Consider the following 17,996-nt stretch of genomic DNA (forward strand, 5'->3'; position numbering starts at 1 on the left):
TCTGCACCATAAATTTTCTTTAATTGAATAGCATGTCCTGGAGCTCTCTCCATATCATCACATAGGGAGCTGCTTTGTTCTGTATTACAACAGCCTGTGGGAATGTACCATATTTTTTTAACCAGTCTCCTATAGATAGACAGATTATTTTCAGTCTTTTCCTTTTACAAACAGTGCTGTAATGAATAAATAACTTGCAGTAAACATCGTTTTGTGTATTTTCAGGTATATCTATAAAATTAATTGCCAGGTCAAGGGTCAATGCATTTGTAATTTTCATAGGTATTACCAAGTTGTCCTCCATAAGAGTTATACCATTTTACACTGACATTTACATAGAAAAAAATAAATATAGATATTTATACATATACACTGTGGTATATGAAAGTATTGACAGTTTGGGGGGAATTTTTAAGTGTCTGGTTTTTTTCTCAATTTTGAGAAATGAAGTTCTAAGGATTATTTTTTTTTCTTTAAGTCTCCTACCTAATGTGGCAAATAGAATATTAAAATTCCAGAGATTTACTGGTTTTGACATTTGATGTTCATAGGTGTTTCTTGAGGTTAAGATTTTTTTTTTTACCACTGCTCTTTTGGCTTCATGTTGTTTGATTCCTCATTACAGTTATAGTCAGTACATTAGTCACCAAGGCTACCTTGTATTTTTCTCTGTTAATATGGTCATCATAATTTATTTTTAGAACAAAATAGCATCATTTGATAAAAAGGACAATTTGCAATAAAATTACTCCATTTTAATCTTTCTTGCCAGTTGTTTTACCAGATCTTTAATGTGGTATTTATGTTAGTGTAAAAAACTGGAAGAGGGAACAGGGTTGGGAAGATGCCATGCTTTTTTCCAAATAATTAACCGTTATTCCAATACCATTTATTAAATAATGGTTTTGATTTTTTTGTTCCATTCCCATATTTCCTCTGTTATTTTGCTATGAAAATGATGTTTCTGTAGTTTTCCATTGTATTTACTTTTTTTTTTCCTTTTCAAGAGTGTTGAATTTCATGAAAGAGGAAAAAATCATAAGGAAAATGTGGCAAAGAGAATCAGTGAGGTAATTGAGGTTTTTTTCCTTTGCCAATTTTTCTATGTAAATGTCAGTCCTCTATCTCACTTTCACTTTTATGTGTGTCTTACATAGATTAAACAGAAAAGCCTGGATAAGGCAAAGGAAGAAGAAAAGGCATCAAAAGAGTTTGCTGCAATGGAAGCAGCTGCCCTGAAAGCATACCAAGAGGATTTGAAAAGGCTTGGCTTAGAGTCAGGTAAAAATGCAGCCAGCCTGTTCTTAAAGTAACAACAGAGGTCATGCAAAGCAAAATTTATTGTTTCCATAAAGAGATTATACACTCAGAGTAAACTGTCAGTGCTTTTACTATGCATCATAGCCCTATTTATATTATACTGTGGGACTTTACTCATGCACTTTTGATTTGCTTCTAACACTTCATCTTTTAACCCCCTCTCCATTTACAGCAACCATACTACCTTTGTGGTTACCTAGTGTTAGCTCTGTCTGAGGTGCGGTTTATTTCATAGATACGTGAGTTGCTTTTAAGGAATTCTAATTATTCAGCTAATAGAACTATTCCTTAAATAATAGGTCTTGCATTATAATTACAATTCACTTCAACCCTGTGGTTCAAAATTGTGAATCATGTTATTTTTGTGATTGAATTACAGTGAATTAGCCTTTTGTGGACAAATTCGCTGACCTTACCACTAGAAGGTAGATAATTTGAGGGTTCAAGGATAAGTCAGTTCCTGGTAAAAGGCATTGTTTAACTAGAATGTCATCTTGTCATTGCAGATAGGCTTTGAGTTGGAAAGCTTCAATTAGCATTTCTTCCAGGACAAATCCATTGTCCTTAAGCCAACATATAGGAGATCTTAGTTACTGATCTTGCATAATGTTTGGGATAATCAGCATGGAATGGTATTCTTTACTCTCTGATAAAAACAGCTTTCATTCAAGATATTAAGCAGAACCAGATAACTGACATTGCCTTCATCAAATAAGAATAGCTGTGGACAGACTTTAAAAATATTATCCTGAACATTGGTAGCTATGAAAGTGAGAGTAGTATTGACTGGTTCCATGAGGCTAGAACTACATGTTCATTTTGAAAGGAAGAAGAAAGTAGGTATTCTGGAGAATTATAGAAGAATAAGTTGAAAATTCATCTCTTATCCATTACATGGATTAGGTGATTCTATTATACTGCCCTTTGAGCAAATAAATCTTTGCATTTTATATTAAAATGGATTTCCCCTATTAAATATCTTTGAAAGGTTTGTTTTCATAAATACAGTGTATGTTCCTTTTAAAAGTACAGCATTGCAATCAAAGGAGTTTTTAAAACTCACTAATCGCCAAGATTTTTCAGACATCTCTAGCTTTTTAAAATAAAATTATACTGTATGTTCTATGCTGTGCTCTGTTTGAAGGTTGTTTTATTTTCTTCCCCTCGAAGATATGTCAAATACATATATCTTTTGAATAATCAAGTCTATACATAATTTTTAGTGGTCACCGAGTGGATGGGAGCACAGGCTTTGGAGTCGAACAGAATTGCCTCTTGCTAGCTATGTGATCTTAGGTTTTTGCTAAAATTAGGTAAGATTTTTACAGTGTCCGCTCATAACAAGTGTTTAATACAGGGTAGCCATCGTTATTATATCTGTGTACCAGAATTTACCTTTTCTCTTACTGATTAACATTTTAGTTGCTTGGAGTTTTTCACTGTTAAAGAGAATGCTGCAGTAAGCCTCTGTATGTATGCATCTTTTCACATTTCTGTAGGTTCAATTTCTAGATGTGGGATTGCAAAATAAGAGTGTGAACACATTTTATATATTGATACCTAATACCAAGCTGTCTTCTGAAATGTGCTGATTTACACTTTCACTAGAAATAAAATAAATTCATTTAATGGTATTGGTAATAACTAGCCAGTCATTTGGGAAAAAAGTAAAGGCATAAAAACTGCCCATTTTTTCACAGTTACGTAAACATCCGATGGATCAGACTGACTAATACTGCATTTGATCATTCTTCTCAGCACTTACTGATCTGATGCAAAAAAAAAAAAAAAAAATACTTGTTTGTTTATTTGATATTCTTAATTAGTAAAGGTGAAGGTCAATTCTCTGAATTGCGTTTGTGGTTTTTTTTACCCATTTTTCTGTTAGAGTATTTCATTTGTAAGGACTCGGTTAGAAACCTTCTGTTTGTTATATTTATAATATTTTTTCCCAGTAAGTTATTTATCTTTCATATATATATATTTTTGGGGGGTTGTTTTTGTTTTAATTTTTGTCATACAGAATTTGTTTTATGTAGTCAAATTTGATGTTATTTTACTTTTTGTAAAATATCTTTGTAAAGTATGTTCTTTTTGTAAATATCTTTGTATTCTTTTTGCAAATAGCTTTGTGATATTTGTATTAGTGTGAAAAAGAGGAGGAGGGAGCAGGGGAAATGACTTTACCTTTTTCCATATAACTAGTTCTTCTAATACCATTTACTAAATAATCTATCTTTTTCCCATTAATAAGAAACACCAGGAATCTGCAGTTGGATCTGTTTCTGAGCTATTCTCTTTCAATGATGAGTTCATCTATTCCTGCATCAGTTCCACCCTACTTTATTTACTGTGGTTTTTGAATAAGTTTAATACCTGGTAGGACTGGGTTCCTCTTACAAAACATAGTTTTTTACAACTTTCCAGAATATTCTTGCATGTTTATTTTTCCAGATGAACTTTATAATAAGTGTATCAAGTTCCCAAAAGAATCTTATCAGGCTTTTGATTGTAATAACATTTTAATGTTTTATAAAATCCCACTGCCCAAAAAAGAGAGTTACTTTGTCTACTTCACCCTTTCCTCATCTTTTCTGTAGAAGTTTCAGAACCTAGCATTTCACCAGTGTCCAGCACCATTCCACCCACCTCTTCATCAAATCAGCAGAAAGAAAAGAAGAAAAAGAAAAAAGACCCTTCAAAGGGCAGATGGGTAGAAGGCATAACTTCTGAGGGTTACCATTACTATTATGATCTTATCACCGGAGGTAAGTCATTTAGGTGTACAACTGGTAGAGAACAGTAACTTACAGTTTTTTTGTGTTAGGGTTTTTATTTAATATGGGAACATTTTAAACAATGAAAGACTATAACTTGACATTTTTGCAATAAAGGTGAGAAAATTATGTGCCCTTTAAAAAGGTACTCTTCTCATAGTGACTGTGTCATACTTAGTCAAATCCTTAATGATGGGTTTTTTTCAAATAATTTGTGGCTTTATATTTTCTCAATAAAACCTATAAGTACAAACTACAGGCTTACATGGAAATTAAATTTCTCAGATCCATCTTTGCAAGTTGCAATGTCTTGAGGTAAAATATTCTATGAAAAAGATTGTCCAAAAGCCATCTGGGAACCAGGAACTGATTTCTTTTTTGAGTAGCTGTCTTGATTGACCTAGTAGAGTGCCTTTCTCCCATTAATGTTTTTTTTGTTTTTTTTTTTTCCTGTTTTTTTCCCAAAATTCCTTTTATTTTGATCAGTTCAGTATATTGCACTAATTCTTTTTGTTATTTTCATTATATGAAATCTACCATGTGTCAGAGATGATTTAATCTATTTAAGTGTTGAACTCCTAGCAGAATTTGTACATTTACAGTAATTCAAAATTAGTGAGGAAAACAGTTCACCAGTGTTTATTAGTTTTCTAATGAGATGTTCAGGTTTGAATAAAGTGGTATAAACAGCAAGTATTGTTTTTTCTTTTTCTTGGTATGAGACAGCGAGCATAAATGATATTCTGCAACTTTTAATTAACTTTTATGTCCTCTTTACTATGTTCTTAAAAATGATTTTCATAGTATATCATCCTAATATCTAGGTCATTGAAGAATTGTCCTTATGGCATTATATTTTCATATTCTGGATGATCAGAACTTTATTTTTTATGTCAGAAATTGATATTTGCTTCCATTAAGAAGTTTTACCATAACTGTAATGTCTCTAGAGCCAGCCACTAAAGCAGCATTTACAAGTGCTTGAATTGTAACAGTGACTTTTAAAATATAACCTAAAACTTTAAGGAAATTGTAATAAACATTAAAATATAACCTAAAGCAATTTCTGAATGTAATCTTAAAATGGGAAGTAGGCAGGGTGTGAAAACCTTTAGTCTCACAAAAAAGCAAGATGTAAATGTAGAGTTTGCAGCTAAAACCTAAATAAGCTTTCATCTATGGTCCCCAGACCTCCCAGGTATGAATAAACGCTTTTCATCTATCTCCCTAGACTCCCAGTGTGGGAGGCACCTTTCTCAGGTGTCACTTAATTCCTAAAGGAAATAGCAAATAACTAAATTACTGAAATTCTCCAAACTTTTGTTCCATGTTAACTAAAATAATTAACTCTCTGTCCAGCTCTAATAGGCTCAGCCAATTAAAGAATCACTTTGGGGAGATTTCCCCAAACCTCCCAGATATAGATAAGCCTTTTCTCTATCACTTTTGCTACATGTTAATTTTTTTTTTCTTTTTTTTTTTATCATCATTTTATTGAGATATTTTCACATACCACGCTGTCATACAAAACAAATCGCACTTTCGATTGTTCACAGTACCATTACATAGTTGTACATTCATCACCTAAATCAACCCCTGACACCTTCATTAGCACACACACAAAAATAACAAGAATAATAATTAGAGTGAAAAAGAGCAATTGAAGTAAAAAAGAACACTGGGTACCTTTGTCTGTTTGTTTCCTTCCCCTATTTTTCTACTCATCCATCCATAAACTAGACAAAGTGGAGTGTGGTCCTTATGGCTTTCCCAATCCCATTGTCACCCCTCATAAACTACATTTTTATACAACTGTCTTCAAGATTCATGGGTTCTGGGTTGTAGTTTGATAGTTTCAGGTATCCACTACCAGCTACCCCAATTCTTTTTTTTTTTTTTTTTTTTTTTTTTTTTAATCATCATTTTATTGAGATATTTTCACATACCACGCAGTCATACAAAACAAATTGTACTTTCGATTGTTTACAGTACCATTACATAGTTGTACATTCATCACCTAAATCAATCCCTGACACCTTCATTAGCACACACACAAAAATAACAAGAATAATAATTAGAGTGAAAAAGAGCAATTGAAGTAAAAAAGAACACTGGGTACCTTTGTCTGTCTGTTTCCTTCCCCTACTTTTCTACACATCCATCCATAAACTAGACAAAGTGGTGTTTGGTCCTTATGGCTTTCCCAATCCCATTGTCACCCCTCATAAGCTACATTTTTATACAACTGTCTTCGAGATTCATGGGTTCTGGGTTGTAGTTTGATAGTTTCAGGTATCCACCACCAGCTACCCCAATTCTTTAGAACCTAAAAAGGGTTGTCTAAAGTGTGCATAAGAGTGCCCACCAGAGTGACCTCTCGGCTCCTTTTGGAATCTCTCTGCCATTGAAGCTTATTTCATTTCCTTTCACATCCCCCTTTTGGTCAAGAAGATGTTCTCCGTCCCACGGTGCCAGGTCTACATTCCTCCCTGGGAGTCATATTCCACGTTGCCAGGGAGATTCACTTCCCTGGGTGTCTGATCCCACGTAGGGGGGAGGGCAGTGATTTCACCTTTCAAGTTGGCTTAGCCAGAGAGAGAGGGCCACATCTGAGCAACAAAGAGGCATTCAGGAGGAGACTCTTAGGCACAAATACAAGGAGGCCTAGCCTCTCCTTTGCAGCAACCGTCTTCCCAAGGGTAAAACTTATGGTAGAGGGCTCAACCCATCAAACCACCAGTCCCCTATGTCTGTGGTCATGTTAGCAACCATGGAGGTGGGGTAGGCGAATACCCCTGCATTCTCCACAGGCTCCTCAAGGGGGCACTACATCTTTTTTTCCTTGTTTTTCTTTTTTTTTTTTTTTTAACTCCCTTCTTTTTTAAATCAACTGTATGAAAAAAAGTTAAAAAGAAAACAAACACAATAAAAGAACATTTCAAAGAGACCATAACAAGGAAGTAAGAAAAAGACAGCTAACCTAAGATAACTGCTTAACTTCCAACATGTTCCTACTTTACCCCAAGAAAGTTACCTAATATAGCAACATTTCTGTGAACTTGTTCCTACTATATCCATCAGAAATTAACAGACCATAGTCATTCCTGGGCATCCCCAGAACATTAAATAGCTTATCTGTTCTTCTTGGATTATTGTTCCCCCTTCCTTAGTTGCTCTCTATTGCTAGTTCCCCTACATTCTACATTATAAACCGTTTGTTTTACATTTTTCAAAGTTCACATTACTGGTAGCATATAATATTTCTCTTTTTGTGCCTGGCTTATTTCGCTCAGCATTATGTCTTCAGGGTTCATCCATGTTGTCATATGTTTCACGACATCGTTCCTTCTTACTGCCGCGTAGTATTCCATTGTGTGTATATACCACATTTTCTTTATCCACTCATCTGTTGAAGGACATTTGGGTTGTTTCCATCTCTTGGCAATTGTGAATAATGCTGCTATGAACATTGGCGTGCAGATATCTGTTCGTGTCACTGCTTTCTGACCTTCCGGGTATATAACGAGAAGTGCAATCGCTGGATCGAATGGTAACTCTATATCTAGTTTTCTAAGGAACTGCCAGACTGACTTCCAGAGTGGCTGAACCATTATACAGTCCCACTAACAATGAATAAGAGTTCCAATTTCTCCACATCCCCTCCAGCATTTGTAGTTTCCTGTTTGTTTAATGGCAGCCATTCTGATCGGTGTTAGATGGTATCTCATTGTGGTCTTAATTTGCATCTCTCTAATAGCTAGTGAAGCTGAACATTTTTTCATGTGTTTCTTGGCCATTTGTATTTCCTCTTCAGAGAACTGTCTTTTCATATCTTTTGCCCATTTTATAATTGGGCTGTCTGTACCATTGTCATTGAGTTGTAGGATTTCTTTATATACGCAAGATATCAGTCTTTTGTCAGATACATGGTTTCCAAAAATTTTTTCCCATTGAGTTGGCTGCCTCTTTACCTTTTTGAGAAATTCCTTTGAGGTGCAGAAACTTCTAAGCTTGAGGAGTTCCCATTTATCTATTTTCTCTTTTGTTGCTTGTGCTTTGGGTGTAAAGTCTAGGAAGGGCCGCCTAATACAAGGTCTTGAAGATGTTTTCCTACATTATCTTCTAGGAGTTTTATGGTACTTTCTTTTATATTGAGATCTTTGGTCCATTTTGAGTTAATTTTTGTGTAGGGGGTGAGGTAGGGGTCCTCTTTCATTCTTTTGGATATGGATATCCAACTCTCCCAGCCCTATTTCTTGAAAAGACCATTATGACTCAGTTCAGTGACTTTGGGGGCCTTATCAAAGATCAGTCGGCCATAGATCTGAGGGTCTATCTCTGAATTCTCAATTCGATTCCATTGATCTATATGTCTATCTTTGTGCCAGTACCATGCTGTTTTGGCAACTGTGGCTTTATAATAAGCTTCGAAGTCAGGGAGTGTAAGTCCTCCCACTTCGTTTTTCTTTTTTAGAGTGTCTTTAGCAATTCGAGGCATCTTCCCTTTCCAAATAAATTTGATAACTAGCTTTTCCAAGTCTGCAAAGTAGGTTGTTGGAATTTTGATTGGGATTGCATTGAATCTGTAGATGAGTTTGGGTAGAATTGACATCTTAATGACATTTAGTCTTCCTATCAATGAACATGGAATATTTTTCCATCTTTTAAGGTCCCCTTCTATTTCTTTTTGTAGAGTTATGTAGTTTTCTTTGTATAGGTCTTTTACATCTTTGGTTAAGTTTATTCCTAGGTACTTGATTTTTTTAGTTGCTATTGAAAATGGTATCTTTTTCTTGAGTGTCTCTTCAGTTTGTTCATTTCTAGCATATAGAAACATTACTGACTTATGTGCATTAATCTTGTATCCCGCTACTTTGCTAAATTTGTTTATTAGCTCTAGTAGCTGTATCGTCGATTTCTCAGGGTTTTCCAGATATAAGATCATATCATCTGCAAACAATGACAGTTTTACTTCTTCTTTTCCAATTTGGATGCCTTTTATTTCTTTGTCTTGCCGGATTGCCCTGGCTAGCACTTCCAGCACAATGTTGATTAACAGTGGTGACAGCGGGCATCCTTGTCTTGTTCCTGATCTTAGAGGGAAGGCTTTCAGTCTCTCACCATTGAGTACTATGCTGGCTGTGGGTTTTTCATATATGCTCTTTATCATGTTGAGGAAGTTTCCTTCAATTCCTACCTTTTGAAGTGTTTTTATCAAAAAGGGATGTTGGATTTTGTCAAATGCTTTTTCAGCATCTATTGAGATGATCAATTGATTTTTCCCTTTTGACTTGTTAATGTGTTGTAATACATTGATTTTCTTCTGTTGAACCATCCTTGCAAGCCTGGAATGAACCCCACTTGGTCATGGTGTATGATTTTTTTAATGTGTCTTTGGATTCAATTTGCAAGTATTTTGTTGAGGATTTTTGCATCTATATTCATTAGGGAGATTGGCCGGTAGTTTTCCTTTTTTGTAGCATCTTTGCCTGGTTTTGGTATTAGATTGATGTTAGCTTCATAAAATCAGTTAGGTAGTGTTCCATTTTCTTCAATGTTTTGAAAGAGTTTGAGTAAGATTGGTGTCAGTTCTTTCTGGAAAGTTTGGTAGAATTCCCCTGTGAAGCCATCTGGCCCTGGGCATTTATTTGTGGGAAGATTTTTGATTACTGATTAGATCTCTTTGCTTGTGATGAGTTGGTTGAGGTCTTCTCTTTCTTCTCTGGTCAGTCTAGGTTGTTCATATGTTTCCAGGAAATTGTCCATTTCCTCTGCATTATCCAGTTTGTTGCCATACAGTTGTTCATAGTATCCTCTTATAATTTTTTTAATTTCTTCAGGATCTGCAGTTATGTCACCTTTTTTCATTCATTATTTTGTTTATATGGGTCTTCTCTCTTTTTCATTTTGTCAGTCTAGCTAGGGGCTTGTCAATCTTGTTGATCTTCTCAAAGAACCAACTTTTGGTGATATTTATCCTCTCTATTGTTCTTTTGTTCTTTATGTCATTTATTTCTGCTTTAATCCTTGTTATTTCTTTTCTTCTACCTGGTTTAGGATTGGTTTGCTGTTCATTTTCTAGCTTCTTCAGTTGATCCATTAGTTTTTTGATTTTGGCTCTTTCTTCCTTTTTAATGTATGCGTTTAGTGCTATAATTTCCCCCTGAGTACCGCTTTTGTTGCATCCCATAGGTTTTGGTATGTTGTGTTCTCATTTTCATTCATCTCTATATATTTAGCAATTTCTCTTGCTATTTCTTCTTTAACCCACTGATTGTTTAAGAGTGTGTTGTTTAACCTCCAGGTATTTATGAATTTTCTAAGTCTCTGATGGTTATTGACTTCTAATTGTATTCCATTGTGGTCAGAGAATGTGCTTTGAATAATTTCAATCTTTTTAAATTTATTGAGACTTGTTTTATGTCCCAGCATATGATCTATTCTGGAGAAAGTTCCATGAGCACTAGAAAAGTATGTGTATCCTGGTGATTTGGGATGTAATGTCCTGTATATGTCTGTTAAATCTAATTCATTTATCAGATTGTTTAGGTTTTCAGTTTCCTTATTGGTCTTCTGTCTGGTTGATCTATCTATAGGAGAGAGTGATGTGTTGAAGTCTCCCACAATTATTGTGGAAACATCAATTGCTTCCTTTAGTTTTGCCAGTGTTTCTCTCATGTATTTTGTGGCACCTTGATTGGGTGCATAGACATTTACAATTGTTATTTCTTCTTGTTGAATTGCCCCTTTTATTAGTATGTAGTGGCCTTCTTTGTCTCTCAAAACATCCCTGCATTTAAAGTCCATTTTATCTGAGATTAATATTGCTACACCTGCTTTCTTTTGGCTGTAGCTTGCATGAAATATTTTTTTCCATCCTTTCACTTTCAGTTTCTTTGTGTCCCTGTGTCTAAGATGAGTCTCTTGTATGCAACATATTGATGGTTCATTTTTTTTGATCCATTCTGCGAATCTATATTTTTTAATTGGGGAGTTTAATCCATTTACATTCAATGTTATAACCGTGAAGGCATTTCTTGAATCAGCCATCTTATCCTTTGGTTTATGTTTGTCATATTTTTCCCCTCTCTCTATTAATATCCTTTATTGTACCCATACCGAATCTCTTTAGTACTGAGCCTTTCTCCAAGTCTCTCTGTCCTTTCTTTGTTTCTCTGTCTGTAGGGCTCCCTTGAGTATCTCCAGTAGGGCAGGTCTCTTGTTAGCAAATTCTCTCAGCATTTGTTTGTCTGTGAAAAATTTAAGCTCTCCCTCAAATTTGAAGGAGAGCTTTGCTGGATGAAGTATTCTTGGCTGGAAATTTTTCTCACTCAGAATTCTAAATATATCGTGCCACTGCCTTCTCGCCTCCATGGTGGCTGCTGAGTAGTCACTACTTAGTCTTATGCTGTTTCCTTTGTATGTGGTGAATTGCTTTTCTCTTGCTGCTTTCAGAACTTGCTCCTTCTCTTCTGTGTTTGACAGTGTGATCAGAATATGTCTCGGAGTGGGTTTATTTGGATTTATTCTATTTGGAGTTCGCTGAGCATTTATGATTTGTGTATTTATGTTGTTTAGTAGATTTGGGAAGTTTTCCCCAACAATTTCTTTGAATACTCTTCCTAGACCTTTACCCTTTTCTTCCCCTTCTAGAACACCAATGAGTCTTATATTCGGATGTTTCATATTATCTATCATATCCCTGAGGTCCATTTCGATTTTTTCAATTTTTTTCCCCATTCTTTCTTTTATGCTTTCATTTTCCATTCTGTCATCTTCCAGGTCACTGATTCGTTGTTCAACTTCCTCTAGTCTTGTACTATGATTGTCCAGAATCTTTTTAATTTGGTCAACAGTTTCTTTAATTTCCATAAGATCATCCATTTTTTTATTCAGTCTTGCAGTGTCTTCTTTATGCTCTTCTAGGGTCTTCTTGATGTCCTTTGTATCCCGTACTATGGTCTCATTGTTCATCTTTAGTTCTTTGAGTAGCTGCTCTAGGTGCTGTGTCTCTTCTGGTCTTTTGATTTGGGTGCTTGGGCTTGGGTTATCCATATCGTCTGGTTTTTTCATATGCTTTAAAATTTTCTGTTGTTTTTGGCCTCTTGGCATTTGCTGAACTTGATAGGGTTCTTTTAGGATTTGTAGACCAATTGAAGTCCTTATCTCTAATTTATCAGATCTACAGCTTCGTAGAGTACACTTTCTCTAACTAACCAGCAGGTGGCGTCCACGAGCCACCTGTTCTCCACAAGCCAGTTCTCCCCTGCTTAGCCTTTTTGGTGAGTGGGGGAGTGAGTCTTGTGGGGCCCAATTGGTGTACCAAGCTTGCGTGTGTACTTGGTGTTGCCTGCCCTGTATATGGGGCGTGTTTCTGGGCAGTCAGGGAGGGGGGGTGGCTCTAACAATCAAATCTCCCTGGTGATCCTAGAGTTTTAAAGCTCCTGCAACAGTCTAATCCTTGAGTTCAGTCCTGCCACAGTTTGTCTCTGCCACTGACCCACAAGTCCTTGGTATTGGCGTATGGCTCCTGAGACTTGCAACTGGGCCCCTCTTCCAGGCCGTGCACCCCCTGGTCCTCTGTTGAGGTATGGCTGTGCTATGTCACAGGTGAGTGCTGTCCCCCCAGAGCAGTTCTGGGCTGCTGGGCTGTGTAGGGAGGCTCCCAGTCTGCTGAAATGATGGCTGATTGGGGCTTTGTTAATTCACACTGCTCTACCTTCCCAACTCTGGGACAATCAGCTGAGGTTGCAGGGAAGGCTAATGTCCACGCCCAGTTTTGTGGTGTGTGCCTGTTATTTGAAGCACTTCCGTCACACTGGGTTGTCTGGGGCAGTTCTGGGCTATGGGGCTGGTGATGAGCAGGAGTGTTTCCTGTCCACCAGGATGATGGCTGTGAGTGGACACCCCCTTTTTCTTGGGAAGTTGTGGTGTTTAGTGAATTTTCTCAGCCACTGGATTATTGCCTTTTGTCTCAGAGCTCTCTTAGTTCTGCTCTTGTCTTGACCTGCCCAAATTGCAAGTCTTTGAAGCTTTCTGTATTGGGCTTCTTAGAGTAATTGTTTTAGAGAAAGAAAAAAGGATTAAAAAAAACGGCCCTCCTCAGAGATCTAATGGGTTATTGAAATGCTAAGAGACAAAGCAATTAGGGCCATTAAGGAAAGGTCCACAGGGCAGAGAGATCAGCTTTTCTTCGGGATTTGCATATGAGCCTCAGGGCCTGAGCTCTGCCCTTCCCCTTCCTATGTTCACCAGAACTCCAAAAATCCTTCGCTTTTATTTTGGAGTTTTTCGTGTTGTTTTTTTCTATGCCTGTCTCCTCTGCTGGGCTGGCTGCTCTCAGATTCTCTGGTGTCTGGTCTCAGTCTGTCTATGGTTGGAGTTTGGATCAGTAGAATGAGTTTCTGGTAAGGGCTGCCACTGCAGTTCTCCCTTCTCCTACCCGGAGCTGACAGTGCCTCCTCCCACGGGACTGAGCCTGGCAGGGAGGGGTGCGGGTCTCCTGGCCACAAAAACTTACAGATTTCGCTGATCTCAGCAGTTCCTCGTTTTCATGAGTGTTGTATGAAGTATGCCCAAAGTCAGATTGCTCTGTGGTGTCCAGTCCACGCAGTTCCTGGCTTTCTACCTACTTTCCTGGAGGAGTAACTAAAACATACAGCTCACCAGTCTGCCATCTTGCCCCGCCTCCCATTAATGTTTTGAAAGTCAATTTCTAATAAAAAACACAATGGTATAATACCAGAGGAGTTTTTAAATGCTATGCTAAAATTTTAATTAGATTGTATGGGTGCTGAAAAGATTGAAAAATTGTGATTAGATGGATCTGAGAGGGTATCGCAGAATTACTTTTGAGCTGATTTGTAAATTAGGATGAGGACATTAGGAACAATGTCATGTTATCACTGCTTGTATTGTAGCACCTAACAACGCAGATACACCGTAAGTATTTTTTTTTTTTAACTCCGTAAGTATTTTGACTGAATAAGATTTAGGTAAATGGTAACTATGCAATGATGTGAGCCAAGAAAAAAAAAGTTTGAGCTTTCATGTTTGGGAAATAGAGAGTCATCTGGAGGGGGTGAAATGAAGTTCTTTGAAGATGTCATGGCAGAAGAAAGGTGGAAAGATTGGGGTTGTATCATAGGACTGGGAGAATGATGGTGCCATTTAGAGAGATATGAAATACAGGAACAAGGAATCAGTTTAAGGGGGACAATAATCAATTCTGTTTTGGAAATGCTGAGTTTGAGGTACATATAGAGCATTCACATGGCAATTTTTAGCAGCTAATTGGTGATTAGAGTCTGAGGGTATAGATGAGCATAAAAATGATATGTAAACCTTTAGGAGTCTGGGAGAGAGAACAGAGTAATAAATAGGGTAGATATTAAAGGGGTGGATAGAAGAAAAACCAACCATATGGTTTATATATATACCAATTCAGGTATATGTATCTATAATGCTTTGTACACATTGAATATCTTGTACATTTTTACCAAATTAAATTTTTTTGGAAAGTTTTAATGTTTTTTTTTTAAGCAAATAGATTTTATAAATGCAATGTGTTTTGCTTTAAGCATCTCAGTGGGAGAAACCCGAAGGATTTCAAGGAAACCTAAAAAAGGTAACTGAAGCATATTAATAGTATCTTTGCTTTATTCTATAAAGTGATTGGCCTCTGGGATTTTGTAGAGTTTTGTTAAGAAAATTTATTTCCTAATAAGGGGTTTCCCCTTCCCCAAACTTTGCTCCCTTCTTCTCATAATCTTTTGTTAGAAGTCTGGTGGAGATAAAACAGTGATGTTTACCCCAAAAACTCAATGCAGGGCAAATACTATCATTTGATTGGCAGTCATTTGCCATCCGCCTGTCCCTGTCCATCTGCAAAGAAATATTCCTGGCTGTTAAAGGTACATTCTCTCCCTGGAAGTTGACTCAGCATGAACCAAGCTTCCTAGCCATGATCAGTACCACTGCCCATATACCCCAGGTGTCAAGAGGAAAGGAAAGGGTGACTGACTCTGCCTTAGTAATTTAATATGTAAACATCACTATCCTCAGTTTATGCTGGTTTTTTCACAGACAGCTGTGAAGTCTGTTTGGATAGAAGGTTTAAGTGAAGATGGTTATACCTATTATTATAATAAAGAAACAGGAGGTAAGTATTACCTTTGTTATATTAACTATCTAAAATTGTACCTAAAACTACTTATTCGCATGCTGATGAATCAATTGTTTTAATGCATTTATTTCTTAAGCATCTGAACTTGGGAATTTTAATATAGTGATAAACATATTTCTATAGCAAGCATGTGTTACTTTTTTACTTAATTTTTTTGATTAGAGAAGTTATAGGTTTAAAGAAAAATCATGTAAAAATTACAGAAGTTCCCATAAACCCCATCCCCTATTATTAACACTTTGCATTAGTGTAGTACTTTTGTTACAAGTTATGAAAGAATGCTATAATTTTCCTATTGACTGTGGTCCATAGTTTACATTCAGGTGTATTGTTTTTTTCCAATATATCGCCCTATTATTAACAACTTGGATTAGTGTGGTACATTTGTTGTAATTCATGAAAGAACATTTTTATAATTGTTCTATTAACTATAGTCCATTGTCTATAATAGGGTTCACTGTGTTGTACCTTCCTATGTTTTACCTTTTAATTTTTCTAGTAACATATACGACCTAAAATTTCACCTTTTAACCACATTCACATATATATAATTCAGTGCTGTTAAATACATACATACTGTGCTATCCATCACCACATCCATTTCCAAAATGTCACAATCAACCCAAATAGAAATTCTGTACAAATTAAGCATTAACTTCACATTCCCTACCCCCAGCCCAGCCCCCGGTAACCAGTATTCTAGATTTTAACCTTAAGCATGTATTTCAAAAAATTTGTGTTTTTTGTAATTAAAAACATTAATATTAAGTGCTGGCAAGAATGCAAAGAAATAGGAATCATCATACATTGCTGGTGGAAATGAAGACAGGTTTGCAGTTACTCAGAAAGTTAAATATAGAATTACCATATAACTCAGCAGTCCCACTTCTAGGTATATTCCTAGAAGAAATGAAAGCAGGGACTCGGACAGGTATTTCTACACCAGTGCTCATAGCAGCATTATTCACAATAGCCAAAAAGTGGAAACCATGCCGACACCCGTCAGCAGATGAATGGATAAACAAAATAAAGCATATACACACAAGAGAATAGTACTCAGCTTCAATAAAGGATGAAGTCCTGATAAATGCTACTACATGGATAAACTTTGAAGACATCATGTTGAATGAAATAAACACAAAGGGACAGATATTATATGACTCCACTTATATGAAATAGCTAGAATATGCAAATGCATAGAGACAGAAAATACAATACAGGTTGCCAGGAATAGGGAGCAAGAGGAAAGGGGAATTAATACATAATGGCTGTAATGTTTCTGTTTGGGGTGATGGGGAAGTTGTAGTAATGGATGGTGTTGAGGGTAGTACAACATTATGAATGTGATTAATTCCACTGAATGATATGCTTGGGAGTGGTTGAGATGGGAAAGTTTGTGTCATATATTTGTTTTCCCCAATTAAAAAAAAAAAAAAAAAACAGCGTAAGATACAGTGACAAATGCAATACATGATCCTGGATGGGATCTAACAATGGAGGTTAAAAGGCCCAAAAGGACATTATTGGGACATATGGAAAACTTGGAATATGGACTGAAAATGTCGTGTGAATGTTAAAGTTCTTGAACTTGATAACTGTATCTAAAGTGGTTACATGAGTGAATATCCTTGAAGAGGAGATACAAATGGCTAAAAAGCACATGAAAAGATGCTGAAATAAGTGAATATCCTTGTTCTTAGGAAATATACATGGAAATATGTGTTAAAGAGCATGATGTATACAACCTACTCTCAAATGTTTAAAAAATGGATAAATGTACATAGGTGGATTGATAGATATGGAAATAACAATACAGCATATGCAGCAAAATGTGAAAACTGGTGGATCTGGGTATATGAGCGTTGGGGTATGTTGGAGTTCTCCATATGGGTTTTGTATTATTTTTGCAACTGTTCTGTAAGTTTGAAATTATTTCAAAACAAAAAGTTTAAGAAAAAAAGAAAAATGTCAATTTCAGATAAAAATTAATATAATGGAAATTTAAAAAGAGTTCTTTTTGTAATATACTGGGCCAGAGATCAATGTTATTCTCAATTGACACTGTATTCATAAATTTTAAAAGAATCATTTTAACCTCTGCCATTATTGATTTTTATCATGATTTTTTTCAGAAATATAATCATTCCTTGGAACATACCTCCTTCAACTTGGTTTTTCCTTTTTTTAAAAAACAAATGAAAAGAACTGAAGCTATTCTAGCAGTTGCTGAAATTGTGAAATATTTCTGCTTACTAATTAAATAATGTATTAGTTATGTAAATGTTTATAAAATATGCATAATCCTGGGTATTGTCTAAAATTTTCAAATTACAATTTTATCTAATTTATTTTCCTAAAACTGCTCTTCACGTAATTGCATTTAATTTCTACTGTAGTTAAATTTACCAGAATAGCTATAGATTTGGTATGACTTTGGGAGAGGTTTTTAAAAATCCCTTTTATCTGAAGCCCTCTACATAGCATTAAATATTTTAAGAGGAAAAGGCCCTTGCAACTTTCAGGTATAGATCCCTAGCCTGCCAATGATAGAAGAAATGTTTCTGTTCCAGTAAAATTGAGGTTCTGAACCTTTACAGAGATAAAATAATACAGTTTTAGAGTTAGATCTGAGCTCAACTCAGATCTCCTTCCTTTTATCAGATGTGTGATTGTGGGCAAGTCACTGAGCCTATAGTTGCTTTTAGGTAGAATAC

The 17,996-nt window shown here is 35.8% G+C and overlaps 1 protein-coding gene across 4 annotated transcripts in view; it reads left to right on the forward strand.

The window, feature by feature from the left end:
- Nucleotides 1-17,996, forward strand: part of WBP4 (WW domain binding protein 4) — a 31,964-nt gene that overhangs the window by 2,646 nt on the left and 11,322 nt on the right. For all 4 annotated transcript variants that reach the window (XM_037800155.1, XM_037800157.1, XM_037800158.1 and 1 more), the window contains 5 exons: nt 1,008-1,070; nt 1,158-1,281; nt 3,921-4,088; nt 14,678-14,724; nt 15,183-15,258. In XM_037800155.1, coding sequence (XP_037656083.1) covers nt 1,008-1,070; nt 1,158-1,281; nt 3,921-4,088; nt 14,678-14,724; nt 15,183-15,258 — 478 coding nt within the window. The remainder of the gene's footprint in view (nt 1-1,007; nt 1,071-1,157; nt 1,282-3,920; nt 4,089-14,677; nt 14,725-15,182; nt 15,259-17,996) is intronic.

This window comes from Choloepus didactylus, chromosome 12, assembly GCF_015220235.1.
Source record: "Choloepus didactylus isolate mChoDid1 chromosome 12, mChoDid1.pri, whole genome shotgun sequence".
Lineage (NCBI taxonomy): Eukaryota > Metazoa > Chordata > Mammalia > Pilosa > Megalonychidae > Choloepus > Choloepus didactylus.